This window comes from Girardinichthys multiradiatus, chromosome 4, assembly GCF_021462225.1.
Source record: "Girardinichthys multiradiatus isolate DD_20200921_A chromosome 4, DD_fGirMul_XY1, whole genome shotgun sequence".
Classification (NCBI taxonomy): domain Eukaryota; kingdom Metazoa; phylum Chordata; class Actinopteri; order Cyprinodontiformes; family Goodeidae; genus Girardinichthys; species Girardinichthys multiradiatus.
Genome location: NC_061797.1, coordinates 46,379,904 through 46,401,144, shown reverse-complemented (window position 1 = coordinate 46,401,144; position 21,241 = coordinate 46,379,904). Strand labels below are relative to the sequence as shown.

General features: G+C 40.2%; 1 protein-coding gene across 2 annotated transcripts in view; it reads right to left on the bottom strand.

The window, feature by feature from the left end:
• bbox1 (butyrobetaine (gamma), 2-oxoglutarate dioxygenase (gamma-butyrobetaine hydroxylase) 1) overlaps window positions 1-20,986 on the bottom strand; it is a 31,484-nt gene extending 10,498 nt beyond the window's left edge. Inside the window, exons 1-3 of one of the 2 annotated variants that reach the window (XM_047362654.1) lie at window positions 20,898-20,986; window positions 18,152-18,593; window positions 12,272-12,386 (exon numbers count right to left, since the gene is read on the bottom strand). In XM_047362654.1, the coding sequence (XP_047218610.1) occupies window positions 12,272-12,386; window positions 18,152-18,556 (520 nt within the window). In that variant the 5' untranslated portion in view covers window positions 18,557-18,593; window positions 20,898-20,986. Of the gene's footprint in view, window positions 1-12,271; window positions 12,387-18,151; window positions 18,594-20,712; window positions 20,845-20,897 lie in introns of those variants that run through there. The other variant, XM_047362653.1, reaches the window with a different exon arrangement.
• Between the last annotated feature and the right edge of the window lie 255 nt (window positions 20,987-21,241).

Sequence of the window (21,241 nt, the reverse complement as noted above, 5' to 3'; positions counted from 1 at the left end):
TTTGTCTTGGGAATGACATATACAAGTCCTGCACAGTGGTCAGAGGGATTTTAAGCCATTCTTCTTGCAGGATAGTGACCAGGTCACTACGTGATACTGGTGGAGGAAAACGTTTCCTGACTCGCTCCTCCAAAACACCCCAAAGTGGCTCAATAATATTTAGATCTGGTGACTGTGCAGGCCATGGGAGATGTTCAACTTCACTTTCATGTTCATCAAACCAATCTTTCACCAGTCTTACTGTGTGTATTGGTGCATTGTCATCCTGATACACGGCACCGCCTTCAGGATACCATTGAACCATTGGATGAACATGGTCCTCAAGAATGGTTCGGTAGTCCTTGCCAGTGACGCACCCATCTAGCACAAGTATTGGGCCAAGGGAATGCCATGATATGGCAGCCCAAACCATCACTGATCCACCCCCATGCTTCACTCTGGGCATGCAACAGTCTGGGTGGTACACTTCTTTGGGGCTTCTCCACACCGTAACTCTCCCAGATGTGGGGAAAACAGTAAAGGTGGACTCATCAGAGAACAATACATGTTTTACATTGTCCACAGCCCAAGATCTGCGCTCCTTGCACCATTTAAACCAACGTTTGGCATTGGCATGAGTGACTAAAGGTTTGACTATAGCAGCCCGGCCGTGTATATTGACCCTGTGGAGCTCCTGACGGACAGTTCTTGTGGAAACAGGAGAGTTGAGGTGCACATTTAATTCTGCCGTGATTTGGGCAGCCGTGGTTTTATGTTTTTTGGATACAATCCGGGTTAGCACCAGAACATCCCTTTCAGACAGCTTCCTCTTGCGTCCACAGTTAATCCTGTTGGATGTGGTTCATCCTTCTTGGTGGTATGCTGACATTACCCTGGATACCGTGACTCTTGATACATCACAAAGACTTGCTGTCTTGGTCACAGATGCGCCAGCAAGACATGCACCAACAATTTGTCCTCTTTTGAACTCTGGTATGTCACCCATAATGTTGTGTGCATTTCAATATTTTGAGCAAAACTGTGCTCTTACCCTGCTAATTGAACCTTCACACTCTGCTCTTACTGGTGCAATGTGCAATCAATGAAGACTGGCTACCAGGCTGGTCCAATTTAGCCATGAAACCTCCCACACTAAAATGACAGGTGTTTCAGTTTCATTGTCCAACCCCTGTACATTGAAGTATGTGGCTATAACATGATCAAATGTTGAAAACTGTACATAGCTAAATACTAAAAAAACATTTTCAACTTCTGTTTCTTAAAATCTATATTTTTTTAAAACTGCACATCAATATCTCCAGGCCTCAAAAGAACAACTCCATTTGATTGAGCAACACTCAGTTTTTCTTGCATAACCTCCAGATGTGGATAACAGACGTAAAATATCACAATCTGCCTGGAGTTTCTTTAATACCTTCTTTGCAATAAAAATATACAGACTATACGACTGCCTCAAGATATTTCCTGTGGAGTCATTTGTGTAAATTTACTGTGGCATTCACAGGAAGTAAAGTGTTGGCATGTGCTTTAAGGGGCAGCTTTTGACAGCCAGACAAGATAGTATATGTGCACAGTTCCCTCCCGTGTTTCTCCCACAGTTGCTACAGTGGCTTTTCCAGATGAGGAAACCTGAAGCACGGACTCCTGTGGTTGTTACGCAGTTCCTGCCTCTTTGGCTCTGCTCTCACTGTGCTCTGCTGAGGCTTGGAGACCTGCATCGCTCTCCTCTGGTGGGAGTCCATTAAGGCTCTGCTTCAATCACTGTTGTTATCCACAGAGCTTTTGTTTTGACTTGGATAAGTTTTATCTCTGAGCTTGGAGCAGCTCACTACAGTGGTCTGCCTGGAATGTACTGAGAAGGGATTTAAAGCCAGATGGTACAAATAACCCTTTGAAAAAAAAACAAAAAAACGGGCTATGTGTTGAAAATCTGATCCAACCTGATTTTATTGAAATAAATGCAAACGTGTATGTTGACAAATATGCACCTATTATATTACAGGGTGTATTTTGGTGAGTTTTATTTTTAAGTTTACAGGATTCAAATCATATCATCTCTTTATTAGTTTATTTCACCATCGAGCCATTTTTATACTTCATTATTATTATTATTAATATTATTATGAGATTTACTTTACAATGGATATTGAAGTTTTATTCCATTTACTTTTCTCACACACATTTTCACAAATAAAAAAATTGTTTTAGACATATTTGTTTAAATTACATTTTAAGCATTCATTTGTGAAAATAAGGTGAGATCCTTCCATACTCCATGCCGAGAAGAAGTTCCAAGGTGCTCACACATGAGGTTGTTCTCATGTACCCGATATTAATCTTTTCTTTTCAATATTTGAAATCATAAGAGTATTTTATATAATTATTGAGATTATTTAGCAAAGAATGGAGGGAAGCCGAACACGATAAAGATGTGGTATAATACCTGACAGTTAAAATTAGTAGTGTGATCAGTAATTAACAATGATGATAATAACTAGAAAGTAAAAGTGCATTTTGAAATGATTTCTGTGAGTTAAATGATTTTGTTGGAAATGTTGGTCATAATATTAGCTGAACTACTGATAGGTTAATAATTTGTGCTGCAAAAAGTGAGAATTTATTGTTTTATACACTTTCTATAAAACAGCGTTGACATATGGCCTAATGGGCTACAATCTTTCCCATATGGTGCAACCGCCACAATGCTGAATATTTAAAATTCACACTTTTGTCATTTCCATTTAGACTGACCCTAATGTAGAAAGGGAAGTAATGATATGAAAGTTTTATATCCCGATTATTGTGAACAAATTTTTCCACCATTATCAGCCTTCTCAGGGTTTCTTAAAAATATCCAAATGTTTATCAAATACTTAATGTATGAAGAGTGGATATTATAGTTATTATCCTGCATTTTTAACTTTTGTTTGTTGTTTTTACAGTCATTAATTAAAGTCAAGAGATTTCACTTCTTCTATTGATGAAATGAACAATAATCTTACGGCTTGATGACGACTACAGCAGGAACACACAGCAATTAACTAAGGACCGGTGGACTCTGGTTCTGGGAATAAAATGAAACCCAACTTAACCAAGTCCCCGTTGTGAGTCGGATAACCTGTGAAATACGCCAATTACGTAAGTTAATAACAGTGTATTGGTTTCCTTTTTATCTATTCAGACACTACAACAGCATATTCACCAACAGTACTTGTAGAGTACCACATGTGTCTGAAAGAATCACTAAGTTTTAAACATGCAGCCATATTGGATTTTAAGCTCGGGACTGGCATGAAACCTCCAACCTTCCCACGTTATGTCAAAGTTTCTTCAACTTCAATCTGGAAAATTCTAGCTTCTGAGTAAGAATTGAAAAAAACAAACTCCAACCTTCAGCCAAAAATACCGTCCTAATAGATAAGAAAGAGGATAAAACAAATGGAAAACAATCCAAGTCATGACAAATTGTCTGTCAGTGTGGTGGCACAATGAAACCATAGCAGTAACTTGTTATAAAACGTTTTAGAGCCACTGCTGCAAGTCATTTCAATAACACGGAAAATATGACATTTCAAGTTCAGAGCGCATGCTTATTGTGAAGGATTGACAGGAGCTGGGTCTCAGTTCATATAACCTATCGACGCTTATGACAAAATGCAAACACAGACCCTGCTGATTTAGCTGAAAAGTATGGGTATGAATATTTTGGCACTTATGCTGAATAATAACTCAGTAACTGAATGCAGGCAGAGGCCATGGAGGAAACAGGTGGAGGCTTAGAAGTTCTTTCTTTCTGCATGTTGTAAAGACAGAAAAACATCCATGTCTTTGCCAAGTGGTCAGAATCTGGAGTCCTGGCATGTAAGCATTTTCCCTGAAGAGGAAAAAAATCTACACCTGGAGTTTAAATGTGATTCCCTTATTGTAGGTTTTACTTTGTTCTGACTTACTGAATGGTTGCTTTGTTTTATGTTGTCATATTTTCATATTTTACATATCATGAAACTGCAAAATAAAAAACTCACTCCATCCTTTACTAATCCAAGAAAGACACCTATTTATAAAACAAAGCAGCAGTATGACAGTGTAGCCACTCTTGGATTTCCAAGGAGACAAACTGAGCAGTGTTTCCTGTTTTCTCACTGGAGAGCTGCAATCCAAACCTAACACTTTCTGCATCTGAAAATTTGGTTTGTAAAACTTAGCCGAGCCCTCCAGCAGTTCCTCAACTGGGAGTCCATTTTTCGGCAACCCTTACCTGATGCTGTCAGTGTTATTTCGAGTGCCAAGCAGGACGCCTGCCTTTCCAGAGAAATGAAAAATCCAATCATTATGATCATTAAGCCTTCCCCCGCAGTCTGACAGTGATGTTGAAAGTTCAAAAAAGATGACAAAGAGGTGGGAACTGACCTAAATATAGCTGATCCATGAACAATTACAGGAAAATAAATGCTGCGAGAAAAAAAAAAAACTCGTTGAAAGGGGCCCAATCTAAATTGTTGGACCGAGTCCATTATTTGAGAAGTGTTAGTTGCTGAAACCACCCGATGTCCATTACAGCACACTAAACAGTGAAAGAAAGTAATTATAACAAATTAAAAACACCCAAGATGTGGTTTACAGTACAAATTCCTCAAACACTTTAAGGCTGATGACACAGTACTTACTTGTATATGAGAGCAACTGTTAGAAAATGTGTATTTATAAAGAACTAAATGTTGTGTGAAATGACGTTAATGTTTGGGAGAACGCAGAAAATTCCCACTGAAATGAAGCCGCGTTTCCAGGAGCCCGTCGGAGACTGACAGCTGACGAGATGTGACAAAAAAAGATAAACTGAAACCAGAATCCACCAGCATGGTGATAACCTGTTAAATCTGCCGGTGCTTGAAAGAATCAGTCAGCAGCCTTAATGATGGAAAAATCCAAACTCAAACAGGTTTACGCAGGAGAGTTAGGAGCCGATCAGTCAGTAAGTTTATGATGAATGTCAAACTGAAATGGATTAGTGACTTATGAAAACTGTACGTATTTAAAGCTAGAAAATAGGTCATTAAAACATACTGAACCTTAATGAAATCTAATATGCAGAGAGAATCCATTTAAAAACAAATAAAAAAATAAAGAATAATGTCTGTTTAAACTTTTGCAAATGCTGCTTGCCATTCATCATGACACAGAAGTACAGTGTGTAAATGGCGTGTAGAAACAACACTGGGTGCCCTGAACATGTGGACTGCATGTGGTAATTTCAATGGAAATCAGTTTTCTTATTTAGCACCAGCCACACCCAAGTTCAATACATGCATTCAAATAGATAAAAAGACGTCTGTCTAAAGAAGCCTAGCTGATTGCATTGACTAATAAATACACTTGGAATATTTAAATGCATAAACTGCCATCTCAGGGTAATAAACATATTACTCTAACATTTAGGAAATGGAAATAATTTTGTCCTGACTGACCTGGTAATAAAACTTTAGTCTGATTTCTGTCAGAGACAGAAGGAAACGTGATGATGGCTGAAAACTAATACCCAGGAATATTTTTAACATGAATAAAATGAAGTAAAGTAATTCTAATAGGAGAAATTTCACCAAGAACACAAAATATCATTTGACAAATACTTGGAACCATCTGGTCAGAAAAATTAAGCTCCACTGCAAATGTGGATATATCAACAACAGAACCAAGTGAAGCACTTATTGAAAGATAAATGTAAATGGAGCGGAAAGTCATTAAGCCTTTTTTGTTTCCTGCCTCTACACCATCAAATTACCAGTCAAGCATTGTTCACTTGATGTGTGAAACCACACTAAACGTGAAGAGGAGGTGGGCCGAAGAACACAAAGCACTGGTTGTTGGTGTATTATCAAGGCATAATTAAATAACTCTCACCAATAAAAGACTCAAGCTGTTAACAAACACTTGTCTTTATGCCTTGTGTAGGGTGAGGGATCGTTAACAGGAAGACAGAATAGATTTACTAAATGTCAATCTCTGGGCATAATCTTACCTCACTGCATACACAGGGACATGAAATTTGTCATCATTCCGATGTCAGCTAAACAAACATGACAAGCAAAAATGGGAGGCTTAGGGTGATGACATGATTTAAATATTGAAAGCATCTGGCAGGCGTGGAGAAAATCACTGACAGATGTATTGGTGAAAGCAGGAGTCATCGCAGATAGCTGCATTGTGAGTGGCAAGCTTTCCCTGGAACAATTTAAAACCCCCAGTCTTGTAAGTGACATGAAACGTTTAAAGTTCACATGGTCGGAGCGGGGGGAAAAATTACTCTGTGTGCGACTTTAAGGTTAGAAAATGGGTAAACAGTATTTGACTGATGTTCAAGTTTTTCTACTGATGAGTGACTAATAAAGGAAGTACTAGATTTCATTACAGAATCAAAGCAAATCCACTCAGGAGTCCTGGTGGAAAAACGTTTTCTCCTCAAACAGAAGAAGGAGTATCACATTTATCGCCAACAAACCTTAGATAAACAGGGTATTTCTTTTGACAAGGACCAATTCAAGAATTCACTATTGTCTTCAGATATAATAAGTGTGCCTGGCAAATGTCTTCATACCCCTGGAGATTTTCATGTTACAACCACAAACATCAGTGCCTTTTATTGGGATTTTATGTGATAGACCTATAAAGATAAAGAAAAAGGGTTTTCAAAACGTTTTAAAGTGACCATGTAAAATGTGTTTATTTATGCCTTCTTACCCAATACTCTGTAGAATCAGTATTACAGCTGAAAGTCTTTAGTGCTATGTGTCTACCAACTTTGCACATAGAGACTTACAATTTTGCCAATTCTTCTGAAAACAGCTCAAATTCTGACTGGGTGGAGAACCTATGTGAACATTGCTTTTCAAGTCTTACCATAGATTTGGAACTGAATGTAGATCTGGATTTCAACTGGGCGCGTCTAACAAGTTTTCTGCTGCTTCTAAGCAGGTTTTCTACCTCATTTTGCCCTGTATTCAGAGCCATTCATCTTTCCATCAACTCTGACCAGCTTCACTGTGCGTTGTGAGAAATAGTCCCCACCACATTTCATAGTTTTATCCCTGACCTGTTTGCTGTGTTCCTTGGTCTTTCACTAATGTTCTCCGACAAATCTTCACAGAACTGCTGGATTTATAAGTTACAGTCAGTAGGACCCTGTTTACTATTTATGTGATGTCTGAAGGCAACTTTATTTAGGGGTATCAGAGTATGGAGGGCAGAATATATGTGCATGCCACATGTATTGTGCCCTGTATAAAAAATATAAAACCATGCGTTCATTTCCTCTTCCCTTCATGTGATGTTCAAAATTTTTTTGGTGTATCACAGCAAATCGCACTAAAATGCATCAATATCTGTGGTTATAATAAAATGCGGGAGGATAAATACCTTTGTATTAACCTGTATAGCGACCACTGTAAATGCTGAATAAATGCTAATGCAACCCAGTTTCTGGAAACCAGGAGGTTCTGTGTTTAAACTCGAGTAACGTGAATATGGAGACTCTGCGATCTGTTCGTTCCCATGAAAGGAAATACTGACAGGAGTGAGACAGTATTTTTAAGAACATGCAGCTCTTTTTCCTTGTCCCTCACTTTAAATCAGTTTTCCATAAGGCAGAGACAGATGGAGGGGTCTGAAAAAGTCCCTAGGTTATACAGACGTCAGCCTTTTCAAAGCTTCACTGACTCATACCATTTCTCAAAGCATTACATAGTTCAGGTAGCTGTACAAGGACATTAGTTAAAGATACTGACAGTCACATATGCACCCATTACACTTATGGTGACAAAATGGAAATAAAAGTGCAGATTTAACTGAGGAGCAAATATAAACTTACATTTAACATCTAAAAATCACTGAAAACATTTGTCAAGTGGATCCTAAACTTGACACGATGAGTCATAAAAAACTCGTAAAAAACTGCTTTGAAAGTGCGAGAGACACTTGTAATTTAGTTCAGTTCCCGTTTTCACATACTGTATTTAAATGTATGATGGAAAAGTACGTTTTTATCTCCCTCTGTTGAGCTGCACGCTGCGGTTTCAGATGTGAAACACCATAGAAACAAACAGGCTGAAGGAAAAAACATTACTTCAAACTTGAAACAGACGACATAGTACAGGGTGAAAAACAGCCCCAAAGCTCCAGTTATCATATTGACCTCAGCGTCCCCTGCGTGCCACACTTTCAGAGCTACAACACTAAAACAGGCAGACTTGGGCCTGTAAAATTTAGCTGCGCTGCATGAAAAAGACAACAGAAATTCAAACTGTGGATTTTGCTTCAGGAAGTTAAGACAACAGAGAAGAAAGAAGTGAGAAACTGGGTAAAATCAAGCAACATTCATCTTATAATGAATGTAAGCTTTTCTAGTGTGGTGTAAGGAATGTAAGACGTGTGCTCAGGAGGAAATAATGAAACAGTGTGTGCACACACATCATGTTTTATTGTCTGTTAGTTCCCGGAGTCTTTTTGGCTCAGAGGTAATTGCTTAAAAGAAAAGAAAAATCTGTAAATTGCTATAAGGGGGATCTGTTTACAATTCCACATGAATAGAGGACTTCTAAAATTTAAACACACACTCACACATAACTCTTAATCAGAGTGGAACAAGAGCCGCTCAGCCCTGTGGGTCCTTCAGGACCACGTGTGTGTACACAAACTGACTAGAGTCCATTCCCCGCTTCACTGAAGTGTTGCTACCTTGTTCCACAGCTGAACTTCCTCCTCTGCTGTCTGGAAGACTGGAAAGCGTATTGAGCCACTGTAAATATACTATTAAAGGAGTTATTTTAGAGTCTTCAAGAACACTTAGAAAATAAAAATTGTAGATGATATTAAAAAAAAAAAAGAATTTAAAAATGAATGAACTGTTTTTTTGTTGAGTGAAATATTTAGCCTGCTAAAACAGTAACAGAACAGGTCAGTGTGCGGTTTGAATTCCCAATGGCAAGTTACTGTAAAATTTTGCAGTATGTTGTTCCACCTTTAATGAAGTCTATAACGGGTACATAAGTGGGCACACCCTCTTACAACTGCAGACGTGACTGGGCCCACAACATTCATGTTAATGCCAGCACAGACCTGTTATAGTATCTCTGATTAACCCAAACTAACGTTGAGCTGTTCTTGTTGGCTTTATCTGACATTTCCTTGGTCACATTTGACAGAAAACACACCAGAGTCCTTTCATTGTCAAAAGGTTTCGGTCAAGAAAAGGGTACAAAAAAATTTTCACAAAGGATTGGATGTACCATGGAACACAATGAAGACTGCCATCATCAGGCGGAGAAACTAAGGCAAAAAAAAAAGACATTATCCAGAACTGGACACCCCTCCAAAACCACTGAAAAAAAAAAAAAACAAGAAGAAAACTGGTCAGAAAGGGTGCCAAGAGGCCTGCAGGAACTTTAAGGTTTCCAGAAATTATTCCAGCTCCTTTAACAACCTCTTGTTCTCTTGCTGTGCCTGGGCTATAAGACAACAGATTATTTATTTATTTTTCAAACCAGGAAAAAAAAAGTCTAAAAAAATATTAATTTAGCAAAAACAAACTGGACACCTCTCAGAAAGCAGTGTGAAAAATGTGTTGTGTTCAGATAAAACGAGGCTGCACACCACAACCACAGTGGTGTACGGTGGTGGCAGTATCATGCTTTGAAGGAGTTTATGTTTAGCTGAAACTACGGCCTCAGTCACGATGAAGAGAATTATGATCAGCTCCAAAAACAAGCCAATATTGGCACAAAACCTTCAGCCTTCTTTTAGCAAACTCAAGATGAAAAGAAGCAGCATCTTTCAGTAAGACAATGACCCAAAACATAACATCTAAATCAACAGAAGAAAGTTTTAATTTTAAGCCTCTGGGTTTAAAAGTAGCCTCTGTTTTTTTTACAATTAGACACCTGCTTTTGTCAAGTTATACCTGCTCTTCCTGATCAAGTTCTCCAGGTTTATAGGGTGGTGTCTCCACACTGAGATTTTAAGTCAGATGATGAGATCTGGGCCCATGAAGGGTCAGTTAGGAACAGTCTAGTGTTCTTTCCCAGCTCTTCTTGATTGTGCTTAGCTGTATGTTTTGGGTCATTATCCTCTTGCAACTGAGGCTTAGCTTCCTGATGCTGGATAGTCTGTTCTGCTTCAGGATGTCTTGTTAGACTTCATTGTGTCTTGCTCAGACTCAAGGTTCCTTAAATCCGATGCAGCAATGCAGCCCAAAAGCAACAGCCAACTTCCCTCCATGTTTCACAGTAGGTACGTGTTGTCCTTTTCTGTTAAACCTTTGCCTTTTTCTTGGATTTTGTGAACATGCAAATATTTGTGTTTTGTGGTTTTCTGTCTATGATGAAGACTTTCTGGATATTCTTCTATGGATCAGAAAGTGACTCACTTTTATCTTAGAGTAAAGCTTAGTTTTAAATGGTTTCCCTTCTTTTTCCCTCACTATCTGTCTGACCACCCTGGGGTTACAGTTCTTCTTAGAACGTGTTCAAAGGAGCATGGAGCTGATGGAGATGGTCTCATAGCCTTTACATTATAAATTATGAGAAACATGTATATTAATAAACTATGCTTGTCAGAAAGCTCTAAACTTTGCTTTCTCTGCTCCGCATGGCACACACAATACCTAGCTACCCTGCCGTATGTCTGTGCCCTTTAAAAGGCATCTATGATACTAAGTAAAATAATAAGCATAAAATATCGCTACAATGCAAGGACTAGTGGTCTCTTCTAGAATCGAAAAAATTATTCCTTTCAGTTTTATTTATTCAGTCTGTCACATACTCGAGGCAGGCAGGTATACATTGAGCAATGGCTTTGAATCGATTCACCTTTCAGGAGAAATAAAGAATTGTTTTACTGACCTACAAGAACAAGATACAAACTTATTAATCCACGTCTATACTTGAAAAACCTTTAATATTAAATAAATGATATTTTGAGTTACCATTATTTAGCAGTTCTGCTTTTTCCTACAATATTCACAAGCTACCAATAAATTTGAATTGTTATGGTGATATAATGAGATAGTTTCAAAAAAGAATAAACAAAAAAAAAAATACAACTGTATGAAGACTGAAGTACCTCACTTATGCAAATGGAAAAATCAACTGCACACATTGGCTCTTTGTCACTGTTTGAATGAAACAGTGAGGAACATTAACATGAGAGTGGTCTACGTCTGAATAACTGAATACAATCGCTTTAGCAGATTGATGAAGCCATTAATGTTCATGTTCTGAGCAGAAGTTAATAGTCTTTTTCACAGCCACACACATACAAGCTTGCTGCTAAGTAACGCCTAAATAAAAACGCATGTTCTATTTATCAAATTAAGACCAAGTGTTACCCATCATATTTCAATAAAAGAAGAAGTTCTCTCAGTCCTTAAAAAGCTTCCATTGGATAATCAAACTATTTCTTTTAAACTTTTTCAGAAATGTATGCTTTAAAAAAAGTCTAAATTTAAACGTATGTAGAAAGAAGAGGAGGGCAGAGCTCAAAGTGGACATTTAATCATAGGACTGAACCAGATGAGCTACAGGATCAGTCCTAAAACACTTTACTGGTGGTAAAATGCAACTCTGAAACAAATCTGTAATACTTACAAAAACAAAACCGCAAAAAGATGTACAGAATGAGACCAAACTAAAATGTTTTTCATTTAACAACAGTCTCTGGAAGAGAATAAATTCACCTGAGTGACTTTCAGCCTCATTTACCCATTAGCTGAACTATATTGCGTTAAAATAAAATAAAGTGGAAATTTGTAATGTCCTTGAGAATATAAAAAGTGTTTGCTTTAGTTAATCTTGTGGGTTATCATTGTGCAGTATATTGCAAAGGCATATCCAGTGACACTCATATTGTCACACAAGATGAATTGTTATGAGTGCTAAGCTGTATTTCACATGCTGGCTTGTTATTTATGAACAACCAGAAAACACCTGCTGCTTGGCAAGCTGATAAATTGCCCTTAGTTACAGCTCTGAAACTAAGTAATTCAGCAAAGTGTTTGTTCTTTATTTCAATTACGAGACAGCTGTGTTGTGATTTATGGCCTTCTTAAAAAAATAATTTCTTTGGCCATTAGATAAACAATAATTGCAAAGTGATCACCAGTTTCAAACCACAGCAGCCAAATATCTGCAGCAGGACACACTCAGGTACATGATTATAGAGAGGGGAAAAGTTCTAAAATATGGGAAAATGTGTTTTTTGAATAGAAAAGGTGAAGTTAACTTACCATTGAGGAACAGTTCCTCTTGCATTGCTTGCCTGGCAGCAGCAGAAAAACTGCGTTTCTTCAGCCACTCTGCATCAAACACGCTCATGTGCTGGTCGGGCCACACAATTGAAACCTGAGGAAAAAACAGCAAACAGATTCTCCTCAAAGCTATCCCACGTCTTCAACTCTTGACAATTTGTTGCGGCAACACATTAACAAAGAAGGTGCTGTTTTGTGATTAAATGAACAGTTTACATTGAATGTGATGAGAGTTTCCTTTTTTAAAATATTTAAACAAAATATTAATCTACTGCTTCAAATTCACAAAATATGTTTAGACCACAAATGCAGAAATAAATGTTAAGTAATAAGACTTTCAATATGAGGATTTACTTTGACCGTTTTCAATTAAAATGCATTTAAAGGCACCCGATGAAGCCAAAGTTGTATTATTTTTAAATAACTAGAAGCTGTGGGAAGTGGGAATATCTAAAAATGACAGGGTCTCCACTAATCCCATGCAGACGTACACCCATCTGGAACTACTCTGACATCCTACAAAAAAATAATATGATAAACTTTCCAGATTGGAGGAGTAAAGGAATTGAATACCTGGAACATATATTTGAATGAATTCAGTTCATCCCATTTAACAGATTAATTATACAATATGGGATGGATAAGAATACATTTTTAGAATATCAACAAATTAAATATACAATAAAAAATAAATTTAGGCTTACAAACGGGTTACAAATGCCATCAAGTGTACTAGAATTTCTAAAGCTCAACCCCTCCAAATTAATGTCTAAGATATACAGGATACTGTCTAATATAGATGAATCAATTTCCCTTCCTATTACGAAATGGGTGGTGGACTTATCAGTTAACTTTGACCAAACATTTTGATCTCATATGTACAATTAATACAACATAAAATCCTTCAGAGTATACTATACGGATGTTCAGGATGGGTTTTGCACCGTCTAATACTTGCTTACACTGCACAAGCAATACACCTGACAATTACATCCACGCACTATGGTTATGTACACCTGCTCAGAGGTTCTGGCGCCTGATATGTGAAGACTTATCAAAGTGTCTGAGATGTAATATTTTACCTTCCCCCTCAGTTTGCTCGTTGGGCAACTTAGATGATGTCACCATAGAGAAATTCAGTTCATATGGTTTTCACTGCCTTATGTATCGCTAAGAAAACTATCCTCAGGAAAAATAAAAATCTTCTTAATATTAACCAGTATGGAAACCTTCTGTTGGATTATATAAGTCTTGAGACAGCCTCTGCCTCCACATCAGATCAATCACTCTGGGCTCCTTTAATCGGCTCCATCACCTAGTGGGGCACCTTTGGCTTTGTCCTGTGGGGCATTGTGGCGGTTGCGGAGGGGTGTCTGAGTTTGGGGCATTTGGGGTGTCCCTGGGCTGGGGTCGCTGGGCGGTCTGGCGTCGGGGGCTGTGGCTGTGGCCCCAACCGGGGTGGGGCTTTGGTGGCTCTCGGGGGTGGTATCTGGTGGCTGCATGCGATGCTTTTGGGGAGGCTGAGTCGGCGGACATAGGTTACTGGCCTGGTGGTCGGGCTGCTCCTGGACGGGTCTGGGATGTGCTTGATGGCTCTGGGTGGGCTGGGGCCCTGGCTGGGCCGGTGGGGCTTGGGTCCGGGTGGGTATGTCACCAGAGTTTTGGGCCGCGCATGCTCTGGCAGCCCGGGGGCCTTCAGTGCATCGGTGGGTGTAGGGGCCTCCTAAACTGGCGAGTAGGTACTATCTCATGCAGGTACTCTCTCCTTAGGTAAGGTAGGTAGGTACGTTTATTTATATAGCGCTTTTCAGTAACGAGACACTCAAGGCGCTGTGCATACAATTACAATACAATCACAAAGAACACAGAAAAACAAATCAAATGCTAAGAATTCTAAAAATCTATGAATCCTTCTGAGAAATCTAAAAATCTCTGGTCAATATTACAATGATACAGATAACATTAATAATCCTTTGGGTTTTACTGGTAAGAGCTGATTCTAAACCAATCTTTCTAAAGAGGTAATTATATCATTAAGTCCTTTATGTAGGGGAAAGCATCTTGTGCTAAGAAGTCTCATCATTCCACTGAATTCTAACTAGTGAAGCTGAGTCACTGGTACAAAACAGCTTTAATCCACATTTTCAGGTGCTAATGATATATTGCTTTTACTGGTGCTGAAGTTGAACTAAGTAATCTAATTAAGAAAGCTGGGTCATTGGTGTAAGAGCAGTTAAAGTCCAAGTTACTAATAATGTTTGGTTTTCGCTGGTAAAATCTATGAAAATTAATGAAATAACACATTTAGGTAAAGTAAGATAGTAGGGAAAAAAAACATATTTCAGACTCTATTCTTAGCAGAAAAGAGTCTGAAACAGTACAAAGAAACCTCAGCAGGGGTAAGCAACACACACATAAGTAAAGATTTAGCAAGGGTACGGTGAAATCTTGAGGTGCGAATGTAAGTCTGAGTGTGTTTGCAAGAATTAGACTGTCAACACTGATAGAAGCGCCATTGTCCTTGAGAAGAGAGGTGGAAGTTTTATCCATCGGCTGCATAGTCCTATCAGCACACAGCTGGTAGGGGAGTACTGGGGAAGAGCGTCGTGTTTATATAACATCCAGGAGATATTTTGTGGATACCCAGTTAGCAGAAGTTGCCAACGCCACATTGGGGCGCCGGATTTAGAAAAACAATAAATGTTGTGGTTCAGGCAGTTGTGAATTTCCAAGCACCTTAAGAGTTTTACTGGTGTGTCTCAATTGCGAATCCAAATAGCCAAATTTCTGGTATTTTCCGCAGATCTTGAGCGTACAACTTCTCCAAGATTCTATCCTTTAACCTCTGAATCCAACCGCTGCCAGGCTGCGATTCTGTTCAAGAATCGTGTCCAGCTTGCGATTCTGCTCTCTTAACATTTCAGTCTGAGTGTTTATCGCTCTACAGACTCCATCTAACATCGCAGGAAGCTTTGGAATGCTTTGAACAGCCATCCACGTTTTGCGAATCACTCGATAAGCCAGGTAACCACCAACTCCAAAAAGCAGAAATCCTGTTATCAAAAGTCCAAATATGTACACATTTTCTATGTCCGCGACCGACATCGTAGTCAGGCACACAATCTTCCATTGCTGCCAGGAATCCATTGTGTTTCCAGAGAAGAACGTCCCGCCTGGACAAGAGGGTCTCCTTTACCCTGTCTTCCCGTGGGAAAAAAAAATAAATTTGACCAATTACGTTGAGAGTCCAGCTGACCAAATCCATAATTTACAAGTTTGGAGGATATGCAAAGCGAGGCTCTGAGAAAAATACAGACAAAAGCAGAAGCAGGGATCAGCGGGGAGGGAGGGAGAGAAAATGCGTGCGTCTTCCACCGAGAGCAAGAGAAAAAGCACTCCTTAAAGGAGTGCACTCTGCTGGCGGGGCGGAGGATCTGTGGGAGGGGGTGGGGCGTAGTCAACCTGGGTGTCTAATGTCTTATATATTCTGGGAGTTTTTCGAATGTTGGGGTGGGTGTAGGTTTTCTTTGGGGTGGAGGTGGGTGGTTGGCCTTGGGTGGGGATGGGCATCGTTTGGTCCTGGGTGGTTCCGGTTTGGATTCTGGTTCCTTGTCAGGGTTCCGATTCCTGACTCTAGTCCTGGTTCTGTCTGGGGGAGGGGGGTCGGAGGGGTCAGCATGGTTTGGGAGGGTGGGCCTTCCAGGGTTGATCTCGGGGTGGACTGGTCTCGGCTTCTTGGTGGGTTTTGGTTTTAGCTCTGTGGGCTCTCTGCCTTTTATGGGCTTCCGTGTGGATTTTCTCGCGGGGCTGCTTCTGGCAGGGCTATGGGGGTCGCGCATGTTCTTGAACCTGGCGTCTTTCCCTTCGGCACGGTGTTGGGCGGAGTGGTGCATCGGGTCTCGGTTCTTTTGTCTGTGGGCTGTGCATGTGCCTATGCTGGCCCGGAGCTTGCATTTGGGTGGGCCTGCTATTTTGGGTCGGGCGTTTCTTCTTGGCGGCCTCTGTGTTGGTGTGGGATGTGTTTTGTTGACCCGCTTGCCTGGTTGTGGCTGCAGTCCAGTGCCAGGCATCGGAGACTGGGCGCTCTGTTGGCTCTGCCCCATCGGTTCGGGGGTGATTGGGCATGTTGGTCGTGTGCCCTCGTTCAAATGTGGAGCCTATTACCTCCCCGCCAAACTGGTTGGTGTCTCTGCCCGCCGGTGTACTTGTGGTTCTCTGTATCCGGGGCTGGGTGATTTGTTGTGTGCTGGCTCACTCCTGGTGGCTGCTTGCCGGGGTCTGGACCCCTGGGCTCTGTCGGGCCTCTGCTTGGGGTGTGATATGTCCCGGGGTCTTGGGTCTGGGTCCACGGCTGGATCTGCTCGGGCGTAGGCGGATGCCAATGGGGCCTGTGGGCTCGTCGCTGCAGCTTCTTGGGGCTTCTGCACTGTGGCTGCTGGGTGGTTCCCCTGGGACTCTCCCCTGCTCTTCTCTGGGGGGGGAGGGGGCTAGTCCCGGCGGTGGTTCTCCTGGTGTCCCGGGTCCAGGGGGGCAGGTCTGTGGCTCCTCGCACTCACTATTGCATATTTTATATGGAGAAACCTTGTATACACAAGCGCTCTCACACTCAGACCCACAGGTGTTTAGATTCAGGTGTTAACAGATACACAAATGTTCAATATTAAGCAGCATTTACCACTAAATACATCTTGCATTCATAAGTACTGCGCACTTTTCGGTAAAAAAGATGGTAATATGAATGTTTCTGCAGGTGTATTCTCTCCATCCTTCTTTCTTTCCTCCATTCTATTCTCCTTCTCTCCCCTTTTACTTTTTACCCCCCCTTTCTCTCTTTCGGGCTTCTTTTTTTTTCACTTTTCATTTCTGTCTCCGTGACAACTAAAATAATCCCAAAGCAGTTTCTAATAAAATTTATTTTATAAATATCAAGCAGAGCTTTAAAGCATTAGCTGTATTGCTCCACTTGTGCAAGTAAATCTGTTGGGCTTTTTCTTGGCACTCAGACAACAATTCTGAGCGGTATTCTGCTGGACAGGACACTGTTAAAAAAAATAATAATAAAATAAAAAAAATAACTAGAAGCAAGAATAACCTTCTCATAGAATTCAAAGAGAGTGTGTACGGTACAAGGCTATCCAGCAAATCTTGGTACAGGAAACAGAAAGTGACACATGTTTTATTTTAGTCAATTTACATAAAAAAGGCAACAACATCTGAGAAGGACTCTCTTGGATGGCTGGGACAGTCAAAAACAAATCTGTTAATAGCTGTGCCCCACTTTAGGAGCTAAATCCTCAGGGAGAAGCACCTCAGGCTCGGAGGTGATCCTGTTGGAGGGCTTAAGGTTCTGGGCCAGCATGCCAAAATTAGATCATCTCCCTTCCTGCTCATAAGGCAGCTGAACCCAGTGGTCAGCTTTCCCAGACCTCATTTGGATATTTAGGTACATTTCATAAAGACAGCTGCCATAATATAAAACTAAAAGCATGACAGGAGCCTATAAATGACTTAAATAAACCCATTGAAGGCACATGTAAAACTGAATAAAAATTGAGCATTTACACATAGATGAGATGTATAAAGTATTAAACATATGGTAATGTCATGGTAATAAAACAAATAACATTTACACAACCAATCAACACTGTTTCTAATGTCCATAGCTGCAGGAATTAAATCTTTTTAATTGTTCATTGGTATGCTTGTGACTTTGCTGGCTAAAAACTGGAAAAAACTGTGTTTTATGGTAGTAACAAATACCAATAAGCAGTAAAACCAAGAGCAAAGCAACATAAGATCCCATTGACTCTGTATATAATACTCATTCTGGGACAATGCCATACAATGCTAACAGCCTACCTTGCAGTCTTTGGTAACCTCCACAATATCCACTCCTGTGTGGATATCAAGATCAGTCAGCAGCAGCAAGCGGGCCTCTGCTGACTGCAGGGTGCAGTGTGGACACTGGCAGTTGTCTCTCAACCAGGTGAATGGGTACAAGCTCTGGCCTCCATCTTCCCATTCCACCGCCATCAGCCTCTCCTTATCCAGGGCACGGACATGCCTCACTGAGTGACCGGCCACAGGGAGGGGAGCAGAACCAAGGGTTTGATGTCCACGAATATGTGCCGGAGTCATGCAGAAACTTGGTGCTGCAGCAGGCAGCTCCATCCTATGACAAGCCCTTAGTGCTTTGCAGACCATCGCAGAGGTGCTCCTTTGCAGGACAGGATGGGCAAAACGTGCAAATGTACTCATCCACATTTCTGAGTGTTCTCTCCACGTAGCTTTATGCCCAGCACTAAAAACAGTGCAGAAAGAGAAGGAAATTATCTACTTTTATGTTAAAAAACTCAGGGGAAAAAAACTTAATTGATAGAAATTGTTCTGCGTTTAGGGCTTGTAATAAAATAGGTACAGTGCATTATGTAGACCAAGGACGGTCCCAAGCTTTGAACATCTCATTTTAACCAGCGCACCGCTGGTTAATCCATTATTTGAAATTGGAAAGAGAAGGCCACAACTTCAAACTTAACAGGATATGGCGGTCTACCTAAACTGACAAGATCGGCAATGACAGTATTAGTCAGAGAAGCAGACAAGAGGCTCAGGGTAGCTTAGGGGAGCTGCTGAGATCCACAACTCAGGTAGCAGAATCTGTTGACTGAATAACTATAGCCATGGACTCCACAAATCTGGCCTTTATGTGACAATAACAAACCCTTACCCTTAAAGTCCAATTTAAAATGTTGGGAACAAGGAAATATGTGGAATAGCATATTCTGGTGAGATAAAAAACAAAACTTTTTTTTGCATATATACGACATGCTACATGTCCTGGTAAAACGGACGCTGCACCCTGCATCACCCTGAACACAACATGGTGGTGGCAGCATCATCCTGTGGGGATGTTTTGAGCTAAATACAGGGCAATCATCGAAGAAAACCTCATTGATGTGGCGGCTCACTCAGATATACAGACAGAGCAAGAGTGGAATAGTTTAGATAAAGCATATTCCTTTGTTACAATGTCCTAGTCACACACTAAAAATCCTACCAAGAATCTATAGCAAGATTTAAATTGATTTTCACAGACACTCTGCCTCCAACGTGATTGAGCTTTAGCCATTTGAACAGAAGAATGGACAGAAATTTCAGTCTTTGTGTTTAAAGCAGTTAGACATAGCTACCCTTAAAAGACTTGCTGCAGCAATTACAGCAAAGGGTGATTCTAAAAAAGTATTGACTTATGATGTCATGACGTATGATTACAAAGACATGCCACACTTTTCAGATTTTTCAGATTAAATATTTTAATGCCATGTATAGTTAATGATAATTTCGTGCAAATTGTTGTTTGTCTATCACACAAAATCGCAATAAAATACATTAACGTTTGTGGTTGTAACAAAAAAGACATTCTAAAACATTTGTACCAAAACAATTATCATGGTTTCCAAAATTAGTCCTCAATGGCTGGTGTCCTGCATTTTTTTGGTCTTTTCCTGGTTTACAAAACCTGAAACAAATAATTGTTCATTACCAGGCTCCTGCAGATGACATGATGAGGAGGTAATTCAGCTGTTTGAATCGGTCCTTGGGGACTGGAGTTGGACACGCCTGCTCTACATCAAGGTTTCTCAACCGTGGTCCTCAGGACCCACTTTCCTGCATGTTTGAGGTCTTCTCCTACAGCCACACACCTCACTTAAATGAATGGGCGAAAAACAGGCTTATTGATAGCATGCTGCGGAGATAATACTATCATTTGAATCAGTTGTGCTAGACCAGGGTTGAGAAACTCTGCTCTATACCAGTTGATTTGAGATAATCTTCAACAAGAGTGTCCAAATCTAGTCCTCCACGCCTATTGTCCTGCTGGTTTTAGACATGTCCCAAAAAACTGAACTAACTCCTCAGCATGACACATCAGGCTCGCCGAGCCAGAGAGGGAATTTAGTTCAACAACTAAAACTAAAAATCAACACAAACAATCCCTGGTCAGAATTTATACTACATTAAGTTTTACTAGCTTCTAAGCAGTTTGATTAAAAAACCGTTTCAAAACATGATTTATCAATTTGAAGAATAGCCAAATAAGTAAATAACACAAATAAAGTTTAAAAACATATAGCTGTCAAGAGTAGCCTATTTTGCTGCTCTGATTGTCAGGTTATATATATTTTTAAATGCCCATTAAGATAATGTTTAATCGTAGCCCCCTAAACACTACCTGTAATCTGTAACTATTATGTAGGTTTCAGGAAACAGCAGCAGGTAACTGGCAGTTTAACAGCACACACACACTCAGCTTTCTCAGCTCATATCGTGGCGTTTTTTCTAGATTTAGGCTGAAAGCAGCTTCCCTGGAAATCCCATGAATAGCCTCTAGCTGCTGGCTTTAAAGAATGAGCTGTTACCATGAAGCTGCCGCCGGTTTTTAAAGCTACATCCGGAATCCAGTTTCAAAGCTACAAGCGGAACAAACTGTACACCTCTTCTCACAGCTGGCTTTGTTACCGACTTCCGCTTAGGGTTATGAATTAAAGTGGCACTGAAAAAACCAGTAAAGACACTAAACCTTTCGCGAATGCCAGTAAGTTACCTGTGGTTTGTAAACGCAGGCGGGTTGTTTGTCTTCAGCAGCGCAGCAGCTGTCAGCTTGGGAGGGAAAGTAGGTGAAAGGTTGCTCGGTCTGGCCAGGGACAATACAATCATGTGTGTAAACTTTGCTCTACTTTCTGTTCTTACATAACATCCAGCGTGGATCTGCCTTCACGCTGATACTATGCAATAATTTAATAAACAATAACAGTTTCACCACACAAACTGGCTTGAACGAACCAAAGAAAGGTTTAAACTCTAATTTATTTGAGTCAAATACAGCATCCTAATGAGCTAATGGTTGCCATCTTCTCTATACTTAATCAACTGGGCTTAATTAATAAA